The sequence below is a fragment of the Pteropus alecto genome, unplaced genomic scaffold, assembly GCF_000325575.1.
Source record: "Pteropus alecto unplaced genomic scaffold, ASM32557v1 scaffold88, whole genome shotgun sequence".
NCBI classification, from domain to species: domain Eukaryota; kingdom Metazoa; phylum Chordata; class Mammalia; order Chiroptera; family Pteropodidae; genus Pteropus; species Pteropus alecto.
The window spans coordinates 6124477-6147205 of NW_006494611.1; the positions used below are offsets into that span (position 1 = coordinate 6124477).

The following is a 22729-nucleotide window of genomic DNA, read 5'->3' on the forward strand; positions in this document are numbered from 1 at the left end:
GCAGTTGGTTCTTTCTGAGTCAGTGGAAGTTTTTATCCCCTTTTGTTTCTCCCGTCAAGAATCTTAGTGATCTCTTCAAGGCTGAAATATGTTTTTTATACGTCTAAAAATTAGTGTATTTTTATAGTAATGTAAATAACTCAAATAACATAGGTTAAATATTTTAAAACATCTTCTCTCTATCAAGGAAAAATTATGATATTCATATATACCCCACTCTCAATATGTGTACCATATGAAGCTTGAACATTTTTCTCCCTGCTTCCAAAGTGGTATTTAAAAGAATTTTGAGAACGTGTTATAATATTTTAAACTTTATAGCACTTCTTTTTTGAGAATAATTTCTCACATTAAATTGAACTACATTATTAATAAACTATGCCTTTTACTTGTTTATTGCACTGTTTCTTGTTTACTATTTCTTTTTCTTGAATTCATCATCTGAGTCTACTTTTTTTTCTTTTTCCTGCCATAGTACTTCATCGAATAATGTTTTTGTTGTTGTTGTTGTTGTTGTTGTTGTTGTTGTTTTTAATCATGTAGGTGATATATTTCTGGAGTTCTTATATATCTGAAAATGACTTATTTTTCCCTTCATATTTAAGTGAAAGTCTGGCCACAAATACAATTGTAGAATTAAATTTCTTTTACCTCAATATTCTACAAAGATTTCTATGCTATCGTTTAGTATTGTTTAGTATTTAGTGTTGCACATGAGAAATCAGATGCAAGTCTGATTCTTTTTTTTTAATTTAGTGATTTTTTTCTTGTTTGACATGTAAGCTTTATTTGTGTGATTCAGCAACTTTACTACAATGTGTCTGGATGCAGGTCCCCTTACCCTTACCCCAGTATTTTTACTTAGCATTCTGTGAATCTGTTTGATCTGAAGAGTCAGGTTTTTATTTAGCTAAAAGGGATTTTGTTGTGTTATTTGGAATAAGCATTCTAATCTTCTATTTGCCTTTACTTCCTTATGAAACTCCTATGTTATGGTTTTGGATATCTTCTCTATCTTTCATATTAATATTCTTTTTTAGTAGTTCTACCATAGGAGGAATCCTATTGCTTGCTTCTTTTCTTTAATTGCTTTTTTTTGGTAATAGTCTTCTCCTGACTTATAAATCTATATCCACCTGAATTTGGGGAGAAAATGTGGTTGGCGGCTCTGCATATACTCTTCTGGCTAGCTTGCGTGCCACAATTTACTTAGGTCAGGGGTTTATAACCTTTAAATATCAAGACAGCCATACTCTATCTGTACACAGTCTTTACTGTCTGTGTACAATTAGGGGAGGCAGGCCAGCGAAAGGGTTTCCCTTAATACTCATGCCAAGAGCAGACTGGCAAGCTTTACCCAGCCCTCAAGCTATTTATTAATCATGAGGATCCATAGACAGGTTGCAAAGCCTCTATTTTTCATTCCATACATATATGCCAAGTGATGGCAACATCCGGCTATAACCAGTCCTTCTGTACAGCGAGTTCTGGCAGAATATTTTAAGCCTTTTTAATTTCCTCCCTCACTATTTCCCTATCCATGCTTCTTAATTACTATGTCTCGAGGAGTGTCAGGAAATAGGGAGAAGTAACTTTTATTAGAAAGGATAAATTCATTAAGTGATTTCACTGATGTTTTGACTGGCTTTCTTTATGTACCCCAAACATCTTTTCCAAAGATGCGCCCCCACCTTCTCACCCTTTTTGTTATAGCAGCTTGAAGTCAGCTCAGGTATTGCTACCTTCTGCTATTAATCTCAAGCTCATCCTGCTGCCCTTGAGGGTGCTACACAGAAATGCTCTCTCTGCTTGCATTATCTAAGCCAAGTAAATCTTCAGGGTCAACAGAGTATGATAGCTAAGACTGTAAGTATTGGTTCCAGACTACCTGGGTTTAAACCTGCATTCCCCACTCCCCACTCACTAGCTGCAGGACTATGGCCATGTTATTAATCTTTCGGTATCTCAGTTTACTCATCTGTAAAATGGGTATAATTATTGTACCTACCTCTTTGAGGTTTCAAGGAGGTAATGCACATGGAGAATAGTGTGTGTACATGACATATTCTAAGGCTTAGTAAATATTTACAGTCGATCCTATTACTCTTGTCCTATTATGGACTTGTCTTTGTACTGAGTTTGTCCCTGTACTGAGTTCTGGCACAGTTATTGCTATCTTTTGCTTTGTACCATGCCTTCCAAAAGTTCACCAGTGATCCAATGCCATCATTTACATACTTGGACACTTTAAATCTTTTTAATAAAGAAATACTCCTACAAACTCTCTTTGCAAAATGAATGATTGAATTAAATCATCTTTTAGATCTCTTACAGCTCTAAAATTCAATGCCTTGGCAATAAAATATCACCTCTTTATAATTTCATATTGATTTATAAATTGCAAAATAAATTATATTTGATTTTCACAAATAAGAACAGCACAAATATAATTTAATCAAAAAAGGCTCATAGAGTCAAGGCAACTTGTTGAGATCTCAAAACAAATGTCATGGGAGCAGTGACTTATTTTAAAATGGGCAAAAACAAAAACAGTGCATTTTGAATACTTTTAAGCCTCTTGGCTTGGTATCAATTTCCTTACAAATGAGAGAAGGCAGATCTTTTAAAATTCTCCAAAAGCAGCCAAAGTCATCAATATGTGTTCATGGCAAGTGGCCAGGGGCCATCGATATAGATTTCCTTGTAATTCTTTAGTAGAAAGAAGTTCATCTTCTATCCTAGCCTGCAGCATATTCTCTGCCAATCCCCTCACAGATTGTGCCGTGTAGTTCTTATCCATGGATTTGGTAAGGAAGCCCTGTTGGGCTCACAAATCCTTTAGTTCCTTTGTAATTTATGTAATCCACTCAACATGGGCAAAAAACAACTTGATCTGAAAGAGAGGGTAAAAGAGGGAGAGTAGCGGATGCCAAGACCAAAATCCTAGGGAGTTAACTCATATTTTATTTTTGAAACTAATGGTTTAGAGAGGTTTTCTGTGTATAGCTGATTTTGCTTGATGTATTCAAAAGTCAAGTATTTTTGCACTCCTAATAGATATACTGTTGCGTGTGATACGTATACCAATCCTTGTGGTGTTAAGCTATCATTATCATTATTGTATCATTAGCTTTTGTGAGTTTGACCTTTCCAAGGCTCCTACGTTATAAATTCCAAAATTGACTTTGAGTTATTTTTAATAAAAAGACTTTTATATACTTATTTCACTTGAGCCTTTAAATAACTTATGAAAAGGGAAGGGTGGAGATAATTCTCTATCTTGTCGTAGTGAAGGGACTGAGGCTCAGAGAGGTTAAGTTATAGTCTAGGTTTCCATGGTATTAAGCATCTTCGGCAGGAATAAAATCCTACAGTTTTCTGAGCTATGCTAGTTCATTTTGTTCTCTTTCGCCATCACTGTTTTATTGTTTTTCTTTTATATACTTTTTCAGGGAAGGACACAAAACACCAATTGTCTTTTTCCTCTCCAAGTGCTTTTATTATTTGGACACTTGATGAGTTTTGTTGTAGAATCCTCTGTTGCAATATTGTCTTCAGCCTTTTTTTAAAAATTGTCTTTATCTTTATAGATCAGAAGATATACTTTGGCTTTAAAATATAGGAAAGCTATTTATAAACCTTTAAAATAGAAGATCTTTAAAATGGAGGTCTTTCCATAATTTTTGTTTTTATATTTATTTTTACCAATAAACTTTACTAAAGATGTCAATTTTTATTATTGTAAATAAAAAAGTAAAATTAGTGGTAACTGGTGGAAAAAAATGCTTCTATGACAGTTTTTTTTGTTTTGTTTTTTTTTAAAGGAGGGATGGGAGTGACACAAGAAAGGATTCACACTGTAAGAAATGTAATTTTACTGTTATTTTAGAAGTAAAGAATTTGGTTTATGAGAGCATCCACCCCACCAAAAAGAGAGAGAAAGAGAGAGAGAGAGAGAGAGAGAGAGAGACATAGCAGTTTAAAAACTCTCTACTTTCCTCATCGTTTGTTTCATTCTCTTTATTGCTTAAAGGAGAGTATGTCTGTCCTACAACCATGTATTGTTTTAAACTGTAGATGACACATCAAGATGGTGTGTGATTTGAGATAGATCAACCCTAAATGTCAAATTTTAGTTTCTTCAGTCATAGAGCTAGCATGATAATCCTATATCTCTTATCTTCTGGGTTTTCTTAACAATCAGATGAAAATAACCCCGTTTGATGATAGCACTTTATAAATCAATAAGTAAAAGATTTGCCTTAAAAATAATTTGTTGTAATATTATTTCAACATCCTTGAGCTTTAATTCTATTAGAAATTATATCGCCCCCATATGTAGAACAATGCATAATTACATGGTCTTTGCTGGTATGGTTAGTTTTGAAAGGAGAATGATAAATGGTCTCCTAAACGGAGATGTATTGATTCAAGCCATAGCTTACCAAAGTGGGCGCATTTCAGAGTCAGGGTCTTGACTTGGGAAGACCTGTCTCAGAACTTCATAGAGTTCCAGGATGGCTCAGATGTAGGTATTCCATGAAGAGATGATCAAACAATTGAATAAAAAAATATTGCAAACCACTGTGCACATTCAGGAGACTTCATCATTTTTATTATCATTTTTCATGAAACCGTTTTGTAAGTTGAAATGTGCCTAGAGGATTGTTTTCATTTTCTTTTAGCTCATTGAAAGTTGTACAGTGTCACTTTAGTAATTCTCTTCTGACCCAATGCAGATAGAAACCAGTTTTAGGCCATGGGAACTACAGAGTGTTTTCATAGAGTTACAGCTTCATGAAATGAGACCGTCTCCCCTCCCCTCTCCTTTCTCCTCCCTGCCGCACCTTGTTTCTCTCTGTAAACTGGGATTTAAGCCCCAGTCCTGAAATGAACTTAACTCATTTCAACTCTACTGAAATGGCTCTTCCACGTGTTTACCACCTCCTCTGATTCCTCAGTGACTGTTATTTTTCTGTCGTGTTCTTCTTCATCAGGCAGATAACACTCTTGATGACTTGAGCCTCCCTGCTTCCTCCTTCAGTTTTCACTAAATAGAACTTCCATGTTTCTTGTGCGATATCTGTGACTATTTCTTTTCTCTCTTCTTTACCTTTTTTTTTCTGATTCTAAATTTAGGCGCTCACTCAGGGTTCTCCTTGTTGACCTTCTGTCTTTTCTTAGTAGAAGTCACAACTCTAATAGAGGCAACTTCAATCTCTGTTTATTTAATGACTTGAACTAGTTATGAGTCTTGGCTCTGTGTTTTCCTTTCACAACTTATCTGCCATTTATCCACAGAATCTTTCCACAAGAAAACTTTCTATCTCTTCACATTCAATATGTTCCCAAATCTACTCATCGTATGCCTCCGAGGCTTCCATTCTGTTAGAAGTAATACTATATCTTCTGGTCTCCCAAACTCTTAACTCTGTGGTCATTCTTGATATGTCTTTCTTTTTAATATATCTGTCACCAAGATATAACATATTTCAGTTCAAAAAGGACTCTCAGGTTTTCACTAGTCCCTTCATTTTCCCGTTCATTGTCCTAGCTCATTCATTCTCCATATCACAATAGACTTATTGCTTCTGATTCTATTTTTTTTTCTTTTAATTTCATTCTAGCTGTGTATTTCTAAGAAATTGGTCCTCAAAAAATGTTATTTTCTTTCTATGGCTTTTTATTGCCTACCCTATTAAATTTCCACTCTCGGTTGATTTTCAGAGTACTCCATGACCAATGGCACCCTTTAAAGCATACCTCATCTCCCACTGTGCTCTTTATGGTCTTTGCTATTGTGAGATTGTGTTCTCATTGTCAGCTTCCCATGTACAGTTAATTTTCTTTGTGTTATTTTTGCTTCCTGGAGTATCCTCATCTTTCAACTGATCAGAAATTCTTCCTATTTTAAAAGACTTAACTCAGATCCCACTTTTTTTCCTTATAGCCTCTAGTACCACTGGCTCATCTGAACTCTCCCTCCTTGTCTCCTGACTGTTGATGGGTAGTGTGGTATAATGTCAGGAGCCTAGAGTTTAGTGTCAGGAAGCCCTGCTCTATTGCTTACCACTTGCATCACTCATCTTCACATGCAAAATGGAAATAATTTAAGAAGTTATTCTGAGGATTAATTAAGATAAAAGAGTATAGAGTATCTTATCGTATCTGGTTCAGAATAAAGGCTACCATGAATCGGTTAATGGATCAATCAGTTAATGATGTTTCATTTTTCTGTTACTTAATACATGTCTTTTTGTGGACTGATGTAATTATATCATGTACATTAACATTGACTCCAAACTATATATCATAAAGCCAGAATCATAGTGCGACATGGGGATACCTGTGGAAATCATTTAACATCACAAATCTTAATGCTTCATATCTTAAAGGGTCCTAATCCAGGCCATCTTTTTTTTTGATGATGAAGTGGTGGGGGTTGGATTTCTTAAGTGAACTGCCCACGATTAAGTATGACAGTGGACCACAATTCCTACTGGAGGTTTTTGGACTCGTAGACCTGAACTCATTCTATTATCTTCTTGTTCATTCCCCTTTTACAAACTGTCTGAAGGTTGATTCACAGCTCTTATTCCTCTATCACCTATAGTCTTTATCTCATTGAAGGATATTGGGTTAATATTTGTAGATTGATTTATTAATTGATTCTTTGTCTTGGCAATAGGAATTCTATAAAAAAATCTATGGAGTATATTTGTACATGGGCTTATCCCCCTTTTGATGCTTTTGATGCTGTTGTAATATGCAGAGGGTTCAACGTGTACCACTTCTGTGCACTGGCTCAGGGTGGGGAAAGGAAATGGGAGAGGAAGTTATATACATCGCGAGCAAAGCAAGCTTTTCTATATTTAGTCCTTGCTACTGTTTGGAAAATACAACTTTGTTCATGGCAGTCTGGCATGTGTTTCCTTAGTGCCATTTCAAAAAAGGGAAAAATAAATATGGGAATTTTTTGTAGTGAAAATAATTACTCAGTAAAATCACATAAGTTCCTTCTTTTTCTCTTGATGAAACCTCAAACCCACTAGGCACAGATTCCTCAACCTCAACTATGCATGTCAAAAGCCCATGCAGAGTCAGCAAAACCCAGTACAGCAAGATGTGCTCTGGTGACTGAGAAAGACAGGACAGAGAAGGCAAGGGGAGAGAATGGTGACACCTCTTGATCAGTGGATGCCTTGACCAGCTATCAGATTATTGCCCCCTGGAGGAAATTGAACTTAAACTGCATAGGTAGAGAGAGATGTATCCTTACAGGCCTTCCCTTAAATTGTTCGTTCTGCCTGAGAGTTTCTCTCTGCTGTCTTTCTATGGTAAAAATCTCACTGAGTGTTTTACAGCCATTCCCCCAATTCAAGTAAATGAATTACTTCTCTTTAGTAGTTTTGATGACAGTTTTGGGATTTTCTCAATCTGAGGCTATATTAGTTATCATTAGGGAACAATAAAGACCCTTATGAAGGAGAATAAAATTACCTGATCTCTATTTAGATGGATTTCTATAACATATCAGGACTTAACTGTTCAAAAGTGGCAATGGTAGAATGACTTGGGGTTGACTGAAGGAGTCTAGTGAGGCAGACAAGGGCCTGAATGGGGACAATGGCCATGATCATGGTGAAGGGGAACTGGAGTCCAGAGAATTTTGGAAAGATGGGACTATGGGACATCGAGGGTCCAGGCTACTTGGCAGGATCCTGACTTTCTTCAAGGGAGAAGAATTTACCTTCTATCCTAGTGTTTGGCAAATAAGAAGATCCTCTAAAAAACCAGAACTCTGAGACAAGGGTGATGTGAACTTTTCCCTAGAGGAAATGTTGGTACCACTGAGCAAAGACTGCCTCTCACTATTGAGAGGTTCTATACAGTCTTCCGACATAAACAGCTCTGCCTAGATAAAATTGTGGCAGTAGGGTGAGAATAATACATTGCTATAATTAATGCTAATTTGTGGATATTGCTGTATTGTTGTCATTGTTTTTAAATTGAATATGTATTAAGCTCCAACAGGGTGCTATGAATAATGCCAACTTATAGTTGATTTTTCAGAGCACTCAGAAGAATTTATAAACACCAATAAATGGAAACTCACAGCACCCCTTCGAGGTGGTAAACGTTGTCATTTCTACAAACGAGGGGAAGTGAAGTAGATTGTGTTTGCTCTGTTGGCACTGTGGGTGAGAACACAGAACTGTCGAATGACAGAAAAGTATTTTCCCTGTTCCCAGGAATTGGGTTAGCATACATTAGTAAAGAATTTTCCTTAAATGCTTTTGGAGTTGTAGGATTTTAATTAAATTGTTCTAGTTATTGTTAGCATTTGCATTAGCTCCAGGCAACCAAGTTCTAGGCCTGCAGATTTCAAATTTAGTGTGGAAAAGAATTAGGAGAGGGATGAAGGGCTTATTAAATGCGAATGGTTAGGCCTTGCTCCCAAAGATTCAGATTTGGCAACTGTGGTACTTCTGTCCTCAGAAGAGCCTCAGCTTACCTTTAAAACTTCAGCCTTTTTCTTCTTATAGGATCTGTCTTCAGGCACTGAAATGTAGCCTCACTCTGAGACCAAGACTTTCTGTTTAATAGTTATAAGGTCTCCTAGAACTCACCTAGTATAATCCCATAATCCTCTCATTTACAGAACATACTGCTAACCAATATTTATAGAAGACCTATTATACACTTAGCATTCTATTGGACATGTGGTTCTCAGGACCTTATGCCACCTGGTTTTCCCTGTGGGGTTTATATTATTACTACCCTATATCACGAGAAGGCATTAAAATTGAGAGGAGGTATGACTTGGTTGAACATCTCACTGCTTTAAATCCTTTTGATTTAAATCTAGGTAGGGACTGGATTCTACTTTAAGTTTGAACCAAAGATAGGAATAGAACCTCTAGACCTGGTCTAAGTGGAATATATCATAAAGAAAGAAGTTTACACTGGAATAGAGGAGAAGAGGGAAGGAAAGGTAGAAATGACCAGTTCAGTTTTTCATTATTCCTTTGTTATTTGACTTGTTTCTTAATTTAGAGTAGGTAATAAACTATGGCTAGGTAAATAGTAGTCATCTGATTTATCCCTAGACTCTGAATATTCTATGAAAAAGGAAACATTTCTCAGGAAAGTCTCAAATGAGGCATGAACAGAATTTTGGAGTAAGGAAAAGCTTTTGAAGTTTAAGGAAGAATAGTGAAGCTTGAGACAGCATCATTCCTTGACTTTTTTAGACTTTTTTCAGCCTTTATCTAGGAAAATAACAGTCTTTTTAAAGCAGTCTGTTAATTTGTATTCCCGAGATTGCAGGCAGAAATGTTTGTTGTCTTGTGGATTCATATCCATTCTCGATTAAAAAGAGATCAATAACTTTCTGATATGGTCCCCTATTCACTTTTTATCAATGGCAGCCTTTTTCATAAAAATAGGAATTCCTGCGGGGAGTGTTGTTAATGTAAATTCTCTGTGCACTGCTTAAAATATATGTGATTCATACCAGGTGTTTGTTCCCATATCAACACTAAGTCCCAAGATACAATTACCCCTGCCCACTCTCTCCTTCGTCATGGGGACTGTGTTTATCCTGTAGATGTCTGTACCGTGGATACCAGCCAAGCTTCTTCCATGCCAAGGGTTTACACACCTGTATAATCTGACCACAGCTGACCTTTGAGTCTGATCTTCTTTTATTTTTTTTATCTAAAAGAACACATTATTTGCCAAGTATTAGTGCATGTTGCAGTGCCCCCCCACCCCATGTCTTTATGCTTAAGTGGTAAATATCAAATATTTTTCTCCGTCCAAGATTTTCTCAGTTCTTAGTGAATCCATGCAGCAATATGATTTTCCTATTTAGCTACTCTGGCTCCCCACCCCCTGCCATGTTTGCTCTAGCATCTTATGTTTCACATACTTTAATATTACCTGCCTGTATTCAGTTCTATAATATGGTTATTTGTGGAGAGACTAATCTCTATAATACAACACTAAGCACTTGCAGAGCAGAAAGCCACTGATTTCCCACTCCCCCTTCTTTCTTATTAATTCTTGCTGTTTATATCAATGTGTCCTGAATATTTGATAGATATTTGTAGAAAAGTAGATGAAAACTGCTAATTGGGGAGCTAGACGGCCAAAGAGAGGATTGGAGCTTGGCTTTTAACTGTAGTTACATTCATGACCTAATTCGTGGCCTGTATAATTGGCCTGTATAATCTCAGTTTGAGACTTGAAGGCAAGACTTTTCCCCTTTTGAATTTCCAGCCTGGTGTCATGGAAAATGCAAGAGCTGGAGCTTTGCAGCAAGACATTTGAGTCTCAAATTCCAGTTCTTCCATGCACTACCTGAGTGACTTCTCTTTGACCCATAGTATCCTATTTTGTAAAATAAGAATAATAATACTTACTAATCTCTGTGATTGCTGGGAAAATCCAATGAGATAATATTTAAGAAAGTGCTTTTCTAAACTTAGGCACTTCTCTGTTGATAATGGGAGTGTAGAGGGAGCTATGATTTTCTTTCTTCATGTTCCCAGAGGTAATTGTGTCCAAGGCTGTGTACAGTGGACTGGGTAATTGGCTAGGAATGCAACTGTCTCATAGGATATTTCCCAGAATCGTCTTAGAATAGTAGTTTTGACCAAGAGAAAACAATGAGCAGATTTGAGATTATTATTAGGGAACTGATGCATCTTTTATTGCTAGAAAATATGATTCCTGTCATTTTCAATAATTCCTCCATCTCTCTTTCTTTCTTAGACTTTGAAATAAGAACTGATGTGTGTTTTGTCTTTTCCTCTCCTAACTGCTTGCTAGGACGTTGCCATTGTCTTTTTCTATTTCCATTAATTAGCTAGTGACTCTTAAAGAAATACAACTGAATGCAGCGTCCTTTATAAAAACATCAGCGACTTTATTTTTGAAATGGGCATTTCAAATCATATCCTGCTAATATCTGCTCTATATCTTTTGTATTTTCAACTATCAAAGTAACACTTAAACTAAATAGAAACAGAGTAATTTGATTCAGGTAAGTGGCTATAAGTGAAAAAATGTTATCACCACCCACTTAAAACAAAACAAAACAAACCTTAAGCTCCTTATAATATTCACATTATTGCATTTATGTGAATGTGTTGGAATAAAAGACCTTTTAATCTGGAAGAAAACGTAAAGATCAAGTCTAAACCTGTCATTTTGCTGTTGAGATAGCATAAGTTTAGGAAGAGAAGGTGATTTTCCCAGGGTCACCGTCCTGAGTTATGGCAGAACCAGAACGAAATGCCTAATTTATTGCTTCTCTACTCTCTTTGCCTACACATCCGCCCCACTGTTCGCTAAAGAGAATTCTATGGTTGTACTGAGTAGGTAATGAGTATTACTTTTCTGGATAAACATTTCTAAATATTAAGGGCCATCTTCTAACATAAGCTTACTTGTAAGATTTTTAGGAGAGAATGACAATACTGTCTTCTTTTACTTGAGAGTTTTGAGTGGTAGGACTGGTTCTCAGAAGAGTTGATTCAGATCTTGTGTCCCATCCTTATCTGTTGGATGTTTGACCATTAGTAATCACTTAAGCTTTGTGGCTCTTTGTTTCCTTTTGGTACAATCATGAGATTGGAATAGATGCTAGTTAAGATTCTTCCTATTTCCAGTGTCTGTCTACGAATCTACATGTGCCCACCCATTCTGACATTTCTGTAGCACATGTTTGCACCTCACTGTTAGCGCAGACTAATAAACTGGCTGTAGGATGGACTCTACTCCTTCCCTAATTGTATCAACCTTGTCCCACTAGTGAGACTGGAAATCCTTGGACAGGGCCTGTGTTCTCCTCCATAAAGTTTCCTTGTCTGGAAAATGGGATAAGAGTAAATTTCTGCTTATTTCATGGGTTCTTAAGAAGAACAGTTGACATAATTTATGAAATATTATTTTGGAAAAGATGTTTCACATTGTAAGGTATTCAATCCTTTTACTGAATTATTATCCCAGACATCTAAATTACTTCTTTGGGGGAATTTTATTATTATTTTGAAGTGAAAATGTTGGAATAACTGCTCAAATTCTCCTTTTAGTTCTGTTTCATGAGCCTGAGTTACCTTTTCTATGCTAATCATCTATATTCACATTTTCCCAAACATTCTTTATCTGAAAGTCCTGATTGATGGTGCTTAGCTCATAGAATCAGAACCACAAATATTTAAAGAAATTTCTCACCCCTTTTCCATTTCGATGGCATGCCCATTTCAAATCTCTGGCTGCTTCACATGGAATGCTTGACATAGGAACTGAGCACTTGCCTTGTTTTTCAATTCTGGTACCATTTTGACGAGTCATGGAAAGATTCAAGGAAAAAAAAGTTTGAAGATGAGCCATTATATAAAGGTAACATCAGATTTCTAAGTATTCAAACATCCACTTTTGGTTATTTCTATTGCATTGCTGAAGAATGTGAAAAAATGGCTTCTGAAATTTATCATATACTCCTTCAACTCATTGGCCCTTCATCATCAAAATGCAATATAAGAAAACTATCTTCTGTGAGGTTTTAAAACAAAATCAATAGCAAAAATACCTGGCATGGTCTATTTTATACTGCATGCTACAGTGAGGACCAAAAATATTTTAGTCGGTTTATTTAATTCATAGGTTTAAACTATTATTGCCCCCCTCCCCATTACTGTTTTCTGAATAGAAAATCAAACTTTTTTTTAATCTCTCCTTTTTAAAACTCTACTACTGAAGCCCCCAGCAGCTAATTTTACTTCGCATCAAAGTATTTTTAAAAGTTATATACTCAATTGACTGACTGTGTCAGCGGAAGCATTTATTTTGAGTCTGTGTTCAAGGCAATAATTGAGTAGCTAACATTTATTAAATACTTATGCTGTGAACAGTACTTGACATGTAGGAACTTGTGGAATCCTTACAACAACTGCGTGAGGAACCGAGACCCAGAGAGCTTTGGGTTAATTGCTTAAGGTCACCAAACTGGTGAGTGACAAATCCGGGTTTCAAACCCATGCAGTCTAACTCCAGAGCCTTTGCCAACACTCTTTTTTGTGTTAAGGGTGCTTTGCGTGAAAAAATTTAATAGAAATGATCACAAAGAAAGGAATTCATTGATTATCTCCTTAGCTTCATCGAAGATAAAAAAAGTAATAGATAAATGATAAATACAGTTTACTGTTTATAGATAATACAGCTTTTTTAGTATTCCTTTTGTTATCACCAACATTTTTGTTTTGTTTTTGTTTATATTTTACTGATATTAGAAAAAAGGGAATAATGAACTTTACTAACCATAAAAGAGAATAAAAATGAAGTGAAATTTATGCTGTGGTTTTCTTTTTTTCTTTTTAATGCCGTATTCTTAATGCTTAACCATATCATTGAAAAGAAAATTAAAATTTTATGTATAAAGAATGTACTCTTTTGGGTAGTAACATTCTCGGTTTCCATAAGATGAGATAGTTTTATATTCCTAAGCTATCGAGGAAAGCTTTTCTCCTAATGAATCACAAAAAGAAGTCCAGGCTTGAGTAGTGGCTTGCAGCCTTTGGTGTTTATTATACATGGGGTCTGGAGGAATTTCTTGAGCTTTTTGAAACATGATTTAAAAATCAATGATTTAGTCCTTCTAACATCAGATTTTCACTCTGATGTTTGGTTTTGTTCTGTTATGTTTTGAGCAATCACATACAAATCTTAGCTCTTCAAATCCCTCTTCTGCGCTGTGTCAATGTGTTTGCTTGCCCTCGCCAAAGATTCTGGGGATTGCTGCTGATGAGGTCAGGCTCATATATATTTTGAGTGATGTGAGCTTCCTAGGCCAAAGATTGGTTCTTAATTAATTAGACCATTCTGGTGACTATTTTTCTTAATAGCCTGAACAAGAGCTCCCTTTTTAACAAGATTGGTCTGATCATTAGGTTCCTGATTTTTTCTTTCATAGTGGTTAGTCCTATTCCCCTAACTCAAAATGGAAATGAATTCTTAACAAATAAATTGTTATTATGCTAAGCAGGATCCACTTATTTCCATTCACTAATAATGAGTACTCTCACCATTTTGCAACCACCGATGCAATAATCAATTCAGGCAAGGGTCATCTATGGAGGCTAAAACCATTGGGTGAACAGAGTTGCACAGATAATTTATTTATTTAAAAGAGAAGAGGACATTTTTATGCTGGAGAAATTTGGTGGACTCTCCCTTAATCAAGTCATCGCACTTGATATCACCAAACTGGGCCAAACTAATATCACGAGCTTCCTGATGTGATGCAGTAGGAAGGACACAGTGTCATGCATTATGATATCCCTGCCAAAATTGTTTAATCTGAATCTAATCATCAGACAGAGCCAGATTGTTGAACTTTTTATAAGATGCTTGGCCTAAATTTTTTTTTTTAAAGTCAGTTTCATGAAAGACAAAAATAGGCTGGGAACCTGTTCTAAATTAAAAGAGACTAAAAAGGCATGTCATCTCAATGTGTGATCTTTGATTGCATTCTGGATAGGAATTAACAACAGTAGATAAAAGGACATTGCAGAGACAACCGGTGGAATGTGAGCATGCTTGAACATTAGATAATACTGCACTCATGTTAAATTTCTTGGATATGGTAACGGTATCTAAAAATTAGGTGTTCTTAGGAGATGTAAGCTGACGTATGTGGAGGGGAAGTTTCTGCAACTTTTAAAAAATGGTTTAAGTGCAGTAACAAACAGAATATATACTTTTTAGTGTATTGACAAAAAGTATAGTATATATTGCGATTGTTAAGCACTTAGCCTTTTTTTTTTTTTCCTTTTCACTACCTTTCTGGCTTTTTGCATCTCAGTCAGGGTTGGAAAAGACCTTTGAGTCCCCTCCTGCTGCTTCACTGGAATCTACTTATTCTTTATATTGAAGACTAGTTATTTCTAAGCTTTCTAATCTTACCACATTCTATGAATATTTCATATATAAGCTGTAGAATTTGCCCATAGACTTAAAAAATGAACAAAGTCATCTGAGTGGTTTCCCCTATCTTTTTGTTGTTGTCATTGTTATTTGAGAGAGAGAGAGAGAGAGGGAGAGAAGGAGGTTGCACAAGTGTGGCAAAATGCTGGCCATTGATGACTCTTGTTGAAGGGTTTGTGGATAGAATTTATTTTACTACGTTTTTAGCTTTTCTGTGAGTTTAATTTCTTTTTAAATAAGATATTTGGATATAAAAATGAATGAATAATTACAAATGAATACTCTATCATAACTCACTACTGGTTCTCCTTGTCTGTCATCTGTAGTTAGCGGATTAGCAATATGTAGGCTAAAACATGACCCATCTAAAGTCAGTCTCGGAAATGGCCTCCTAGGCTTTACATTTTGGTTCTGGGCTCTGTTTTAAAGTCAATTCCAATGTATTTACAATGGGAGAGTTATCACTCTGTAATTCTACTCATGGCACTATGAACGATGACTTTCCAAGTTACAATAAGCCCTAATTGTTTCTTTGGTGAGCTTTTATCATATACGTATTATTGAATGAGTGAAAATAAGCATCTTGTAGAAAATAATAACTTATGAATGGCTTATTCATATGGGTTTTATAGCTATTAGTAAAATGACACAGTCATTGAACACCTTTTGTACCTCACCTCTCATATTCTTGTTCCACCTTTATGCATCAGCCATTGCTATAGCAACCACCTCTGCGTAGGTATGACTTCGTGGCACTTTGCCTCAGCTGCAATACCTTTTTCTCACTTTCTGTCCCGGAGCTTCTCTGCTACCACTCTACTTCTTGGGACAAGTATGACAGAGTTTTTAACCTTATAGGCAACTCGAAGGAGTACTGGAGCCTGGGGATAGATATTCCGATTTTTTCACCCCTTAGGTGAGAAGATCTGAGGCACATTTCATGGGGTTCCTCAGAGGGCTTTCAGGAGAATGGAGCCCTAATTACCTAGCACCTTTGAATCGACTTTTCCTCCTCCCCTGCTTAACTCTTCCAGTCCTTCAGTACTGTTTCTTGAGATCTACATGTGAATCTTTGGCTCAGGCTTTGCTTTTTGCTTTTTGGACTAAGACAATGGCATCTCTCCAGTCATGGGTGAAGAATATGAGAATTATTATTACAGTGACCACTTAATAGGATTGTGTGGTATCCAGCAAAAGCATTAGGCAAAGAATCAGGAGAATATTCCTTGTTGTTATTTGGCCTCTGGCATGTTATTTAACCATCAGCTAACTGGTCAATCTACAGTGTTAAGGAGTAAAGGAGAAGATACGTTGGTTAATGTGTACGATTTTGTTACTAGTTATAGAACTGTGGCCTCTGGTATCCAGTATACATTGTTGAGAGCAGCAAGATAGTTTCTGAGTCTGGAGGTGATGAGAGGGTAGATGAGCAAGCCAAAAGAAGGACTGGTTGGTCGTGGGACTTGAGCAAGACTTCAGTTAAAAATAGAGACTCTATAGTGAGAAAGAGGCCTACTCTAATCCCTAATGGGGATTGAAATTTAGAAGCAAAGCTCTCACCAGAAGGTCAAGTAGGGCAACGGGGGAGGAGGGGTGTCTTGGGGCAAAAATCTCACTGCATTAGTCTAGAACTTATTAAATTTCATCAATCTAATATAAGAAACTAAAAATGGGGAGTACTCCCAACTCAGAGGGATAACAGAATAAGGAAGCTGGATACCAATTGAAGTCTTGCATGCACAGGCTAGTTGCACACTATAATTACTTATTTTATTGTGTAGCTCAGGATAATTCTGTGACTTTTGAGTCTCTGTGGTTGGATATTCCAGTGACTTAGGGCATGGGCAGTTAATGTATTTTCTGCCAGAGTGCAGATGTTGTAGACCTTATTAAATCATGTCTCTTTACTGATACCCCCAGGGAACACTTAATGAATGATGCTTCCCTTAAGAAGAAGAATAATTAACAATAGCTATATTATTCATATTAATTTATAGTTACTGGTTGCTATAATTAATGCTATGTATGAAAATCATCATAATTATAGCACTTGAAAATTTACAAAGCATTTTCCTACTCCATTTTTTTTTTTTTTTTTGTCTGAATCTTTTAACATCCCTCTGGCTTAGGTAGGGCAGATGATGTTCCCCTTGTTTGATAGATGAGGAGACTATGGCCCAGGAAAGAATTTAAACAGGCTTCAATCCAACACCCTTACCGGTATATTGTGATGTCTATTAGCATATGGAAAAACATTTATCAAATTCATATTTATTATAATGTTATATCTGCACATAAGAGAATCAGGTTCACACAGTTCTCAGTTGCCTTCTATAATAAGACCGTCCTACCTTTTCTTGTTTTACCAGGACCCAGTGCCAGAATAGCCACATGAATTTTAAATAAGATTTTTTTCTTAATAATGCCACAATATTTCATAATTATTAATATTCATTGGGTTAAAGATGAGCTCATCTCTGACAGAGGAATTAACACTTTCCAAATATTTGTTCCTAGGGCAAAGTCCACTGGCCTTATAGGGTTTGGTCGACTGGAAATTCAGACTCTGAGAAAATATAACCAACATGTCATTTCGCTTTTTTTTTTCTTTTTTCCTTTCATTTTTTGGCTGTGTAGCAAGGGAGCTGAGTAAAATCTCTCCTTTTTCACAAAGGCAACCTTCAAATCTGGGCTATACAGTGGGAGATACACAGACACGCACAGGTGTGCACAAATACGCACACTGAGCCCTTTGGTTCCCTTTCTATCCGTGATATATGCTCTATATACTAGACTAGAGCATCCATTTATCTTATTGTACCTTTATCTATTTTTACCCAAAAGGGGACCTATGTCAGAGCCTGTCATTATTTATTCATGTGTTTACTTAAAAACATTTATTGAACACTTTCATGGATCAGGCCCTCAGAAAGATTTTGGGGAATCAGCGAGAAGCAGAACAAAGTTTTTGCCTTCATGAACTTTACCTTCTCCCGGGGGAGATGGATGAAAGACAATATATGTCAAATATAATGTTAGATGGCGATAGATATTGTTAGAAAAAATAAACAAAGCAGGTGAGAGCATAGAGTACCATAGATGGGTCATGCACATACATCCAGAATGAGAAAATGATGAGAAGGCTGCTTTAGATAATGTGATAAACGATATGGATGGTTAAAGAGGGCTCACAACAAAGGATACCAGCTACCTCTGGGGCAGGCAGCAGTCATTGGTTTGACCCCAAGGGGTCGGGCCACAGCTTCACAGAGGTTGGTGTTATCCAGGTGCTTGGGATAGATCGAGTCCGAAGTGATTAATTCATGGTTGCTAAATTCACAAGAAAGTGACTGATATACCAGATCCACTTAGGGCTGTTTGAAGCAGAGATTTAAATAAGTTCCAGAACTCAGAGAAGCTGGTTTGATGAGCAAACTACTAGGGGAAAAGGAACTAGTGGTCTTAATAGGCAATTCCATTATGCTATTGTTGCTTGATGCAGCATATTGACTAAAAAGATAAATTTACTAAAAGGATTATAAGATTTAATGCTAGCTTTTCAGGGTATTCTATTTTTTGCTGTTGCTGAGGATATTCTGGTTTCTTGGCTAATGCTCTTTCTAAACTTTTCCAGACACTATCCTGATTCCAAATCCTAGGGCCGCTTTGTACTTCCCTGCCTTAAGCTCTAGGCAAACTGTTTTCTTGAGCCTTCTCACAATGCCTGGGAATGTGCTTGTAGCAGTGTTATTGTCTTCCACTATTGATTCTGAGTGCAGGTGGAAGTCGGCGCTTCTGATAACATGGAGCATTAACATATGAAATGCACAGAGCTCCAGCTTCAGAGTCAGTGACCACTGGCACATGCTTCCTATGCAGCTCCTTGGCCAGAACTCTAAGCAGTCTCATTCTAGTTTATTTTTCAGACTCATTGCTTGGGATGTGCCTTCTTTCTCTCTAACACAGACACACATAATACCCACTTATTCCCCGCTGATTCCTCTTCCTGGAATGTTAGTCTCCCACCCTTGCCCTTTCCTGCTCCAACTAAAATGTCATCATCCAAAGCAATGGTTTTTGAACACAAAGAGCTTGTAATATCTTCCCAGTTGAATCTGCTTCCTGAATAGAGGATGGAGATATTTATTTCCTTTTACCTTTATACTCATCAAAAAATAAGTGTGTGACCTTAGGAAAATCACCGTATACCTCTCAGCTTTCTTATTTGTCATAAAAGCATAATTCTACTCCAGACTATCTCACTGAGGTTTTATATGAAGGGGGAAAAAGGTGCAGAAAAGCTTGGACAAAGCCACACCATAACTTGAGGAATTCGAACTCAGACTAGTGTCAATGGAAACTGAAAATTTCTTTTTTTAATATGTCTGTGTTGCTTCTGACAGGGAAACCCTGGAGGTAAGACCCTCGAGGAGAGACGCTCCAGCCTGGATGCTGAGATTGACTCACTGACTAGCATCTTAGCTGACCTCGAGTGCAGTTCCCCCTACAAGCCCCGGCCCCCACAGGTAAGAGCTATCTGGAAATGTCTCTAGATTGCCAGCTTTACAATTATCTGAAAGATTAAGCTGCTGCTTACTGCCCTTCCTTTTCTTTTTTTTTTTCTTTTTTATCTTCTCAGAGTCAATCAACAGTCTAAATTGTCTTTTTATTTAATATCAACATGTTAACAGACAGAAACTTCTTAAATTGATTTTATTAATATTTTCTTTAAAATATGACAACACCACTGCACAAAAAGTTCATGCAAGATAATTCCCTTCTTATTCCATAGCCTTGCTCTTTTTCTGGCTTTGCGTATGTGCATGTTTTGTTGCATGTCGTTATAGTCTTAACAGATAAGATTCAGCATGGATATGCTAAAGTTAAGGTGAAGACTGTACCTTTGTAAAGAAATTCTATATGTAAGGCAGCTTTCGTTTTTTAGTGGTTGTTGTATGTAATGCTTCGAGGGACATGTTTGTGCATATTTTCTTTGGAGCTATTTCTCTGCCTCAAATTCCTAAGAGTAGGATTTCTACATCGAGGAATATGACCACTTTCTTTACTTTTCTTTCTGAAACTTCCAGTTCCTCCTTAGTCTCACCAGAATTTGGTGATAGCAATTAATCTGTGTTTTTAAAAAGCAAATAGTGCCTTGTTATCAGTTTTTGTTTGTTTGTTTTACATTTCTTTGATTACTTTGGACCTTGGCTATTTATCTTCATCTTAGTTTATTATCTGCATTTCAGAAGCTGATTTTCCATCCCTAGTGGTCATTCCCTATTTCTTTCAGGTCTTGAGAAGGTAAAATAGCAAATCGACTGCAGGACTTCTGGTCTTCAGAAGACAGCCAGTAGAACTCTAGTTGCAAGCATTGAACCGACACTATTGTCACTGGGTTGTTTGACTCTTGTGTTTGACTAAGTGACTGCATACGGCACTCTTGAGTTTCACTCCTGTTCTTGAATAGCAGCTCCTATATTCACGATGGTTCCTTTCACGAATTTAAAACCAGTTCTGCTTCTCTGCTGTCAGTCATTTCAACAATGAACTGCACATAAGGTGACAGTGCTTTCCCCTTTAGACATATTCCCGTTACCTTTTCTAGACACATAATGGGACTGTCAGCTATATGGGAGCACATGGCAAAAAACACTCTTTGCTCTTGGTCTCACGAGACCTATCAGTAGTGGAAATGCTATTTATTTCTGTAAACATGTACTGAGAGGCAGGTATGCAGCAGATGCTGTGGGCTTTGGGGGAACTGTTAGGCAAAGAGTAGATGGTTGAAAAAGAAAGTATAGGGCCAAGTTGTCACCTTTCAGAGCCCAGGATATAAGTTAAACCATGGCACATATTATGGAAACATAAGGAAAAGAGTGATATGTACCTTTGAAGGTGGCAGAATCTGAGAAGACTTATCAGAAGGCTTATGTGTTCAGCTGGAGATAAGGTTGGAATAGTAATATTAGATAATGACAGTGATGGAGAATAACCTGAGCCATAGGCAAGGAAGTTCCAGGCTGCCAGGAGGCTGTAGACAAGGCCACTGAAGGTTCGAAGTGGCTGTAGGCCTGGAAGGTTTCCCAGTGACAACCTAGGGACAAGTTTGAATGCCAGATTAAGATTTTGGCCTCTCTTTAATAGATAATGGGGAGAAGTTGAAGCTTCTTAGGCAGAGGAAAGCTAAATTTCATTCTGAAAATGGAACAAAGGAAGAAAGACCATCTCGGAAATGATGCAGGTGGAATGGCCCAGGTCTGAAGAATATTCTCCAGCAAGCTTTGCTTACTTCCTAGTTTCTGACCATTGCTTGATATTAAACATTTTTCCTCTTCCACTCAAGCAAATACCTCAAGCCCAGTTTCTCAGGATATCGAGGCCACTGACTTTGCCACTGCACTCACCTGTCTGTGCCCCACTCACTTTTTTAAAATAGGGTTTTTCTTTCATCTTTTTTTTGCCTCGCCTCAGATCTTATGCCCTAATGTATACTGGAGAGATTCTGCTTGGTGGTTTTTGCTTAATATAGCCTTCATTTTTTAAGGCTGTGTCTCTGTATGTCTTCCATAAGCTACTGCATTTTAATGGGTTTACTGAGTAGCTACATTTTTGTTTGAGCAATCTTATTGTGTACACAAACTCATAATCACTGACATTTGGACAGTACTTTACTGATTGTAAAGCGCTTTCACATGCACTCTCACTTAAGTAAGACATAGATAGCTCAGCTCTGAGATATAGACGATGTGCTTATTTTGAGGCTGAGGAAACTAAGGTTTAACAGATTAGTGACTTGTCTTTGTACATAGGACTATGGTGTGAGTACAGCTGGACCCTGAATTTAGATATGTTTGATTTTAAGTTCTAGAACCAGATTGAGAAAATCGGGATTATTTTTAAATGATTTTACCAATGACAAAAACTATGAAATCAGTTATATGAGTAACAGTGTCCCTTGAGTATGCTTTCTCCTAAAGAGAAAAACATTCAGAAAGTTAAAAAAAGTTAATAATGATAAACTTTAAGTAGAATAAGTTGAGAATTAAGGTAAAATCTACTTTTTTTTTTTTTTGTAATGAGCCCATTCCTTTCAGAAATTAAAGAGTGATCCTTTCTAACTTTTTTATTATTCTAATTTAGGAAAGCAAGAGTTAATTGAGAAATATAACTCATCCTTTTGAATTATCTTTACTGTGGTGGAACTGAATTAGAAGTGTTAGTATTTATTGGTTCACATAATTATATGTTGTGAGAATAATAATCACACACTTAAAATATTAAAAATATATGCCAAGAAAAGATGATGTCTGTAGTAGACTGTGTTGTGCTATAATTAAAAGGTACTTGAAAAGTCCTAGAAATGTAGACTGTTAATGTTCAACTTTGATGTTTTTATTTTTGATCCAAAACAAATTGCAAAATCCATTGAGTCACCTGACTACTTAAAGTAGGCTAGTAGGTCTGTGACTTCTCATGTTTCAAGCATGTGTTATGTGCTTTCCTGAACCCACCTCTGAATCACCTTTGTAAGGCTGTTTTGACTCATGGACCTAGGAGAAAATAATAATATATATAGAATGTTTATATACTTAGAGGTCCAAAGGAGCTCTGTTCACATAACAACTTTGAAAAAAATGTCTGAGCACTTGAAGATAGATTTTATGGAGCGTTTTACTCCTTTTTCCAAAGAGACTCTTTCTACTCTCAGATTTCCCAGCTTTAGTTCTGTTCA

At 36.6% G+C, this 22729-nt stretch overlaps 1 protein-coding gene across 25 annotated transcripts in view; it reads left to right on the forward strand.

Annotated features, from left to right (window-relative positions):
- The window catches only part of LPP (LIM domain containing preferred translocation partner in lipoma), a 613522-nt gene that overhangs the window by 275085 nt on the left and 315708 nt on the right, over nt 1-22729 (forward strand). For all 25 annotated transcript variants that reach the window (XM_025042205.1, XM_025042204.1, XM_015599903.2 and 22 more), the window contains one exon: nt 19398-19520. In XM_025042205.1, the coding sequence (XP_024897973.1) occupies nt 19398-19520 (123 nt within the window). The remainder of the gene's footprint in view (nt 1-19397; nt 19521-22729) is intronic.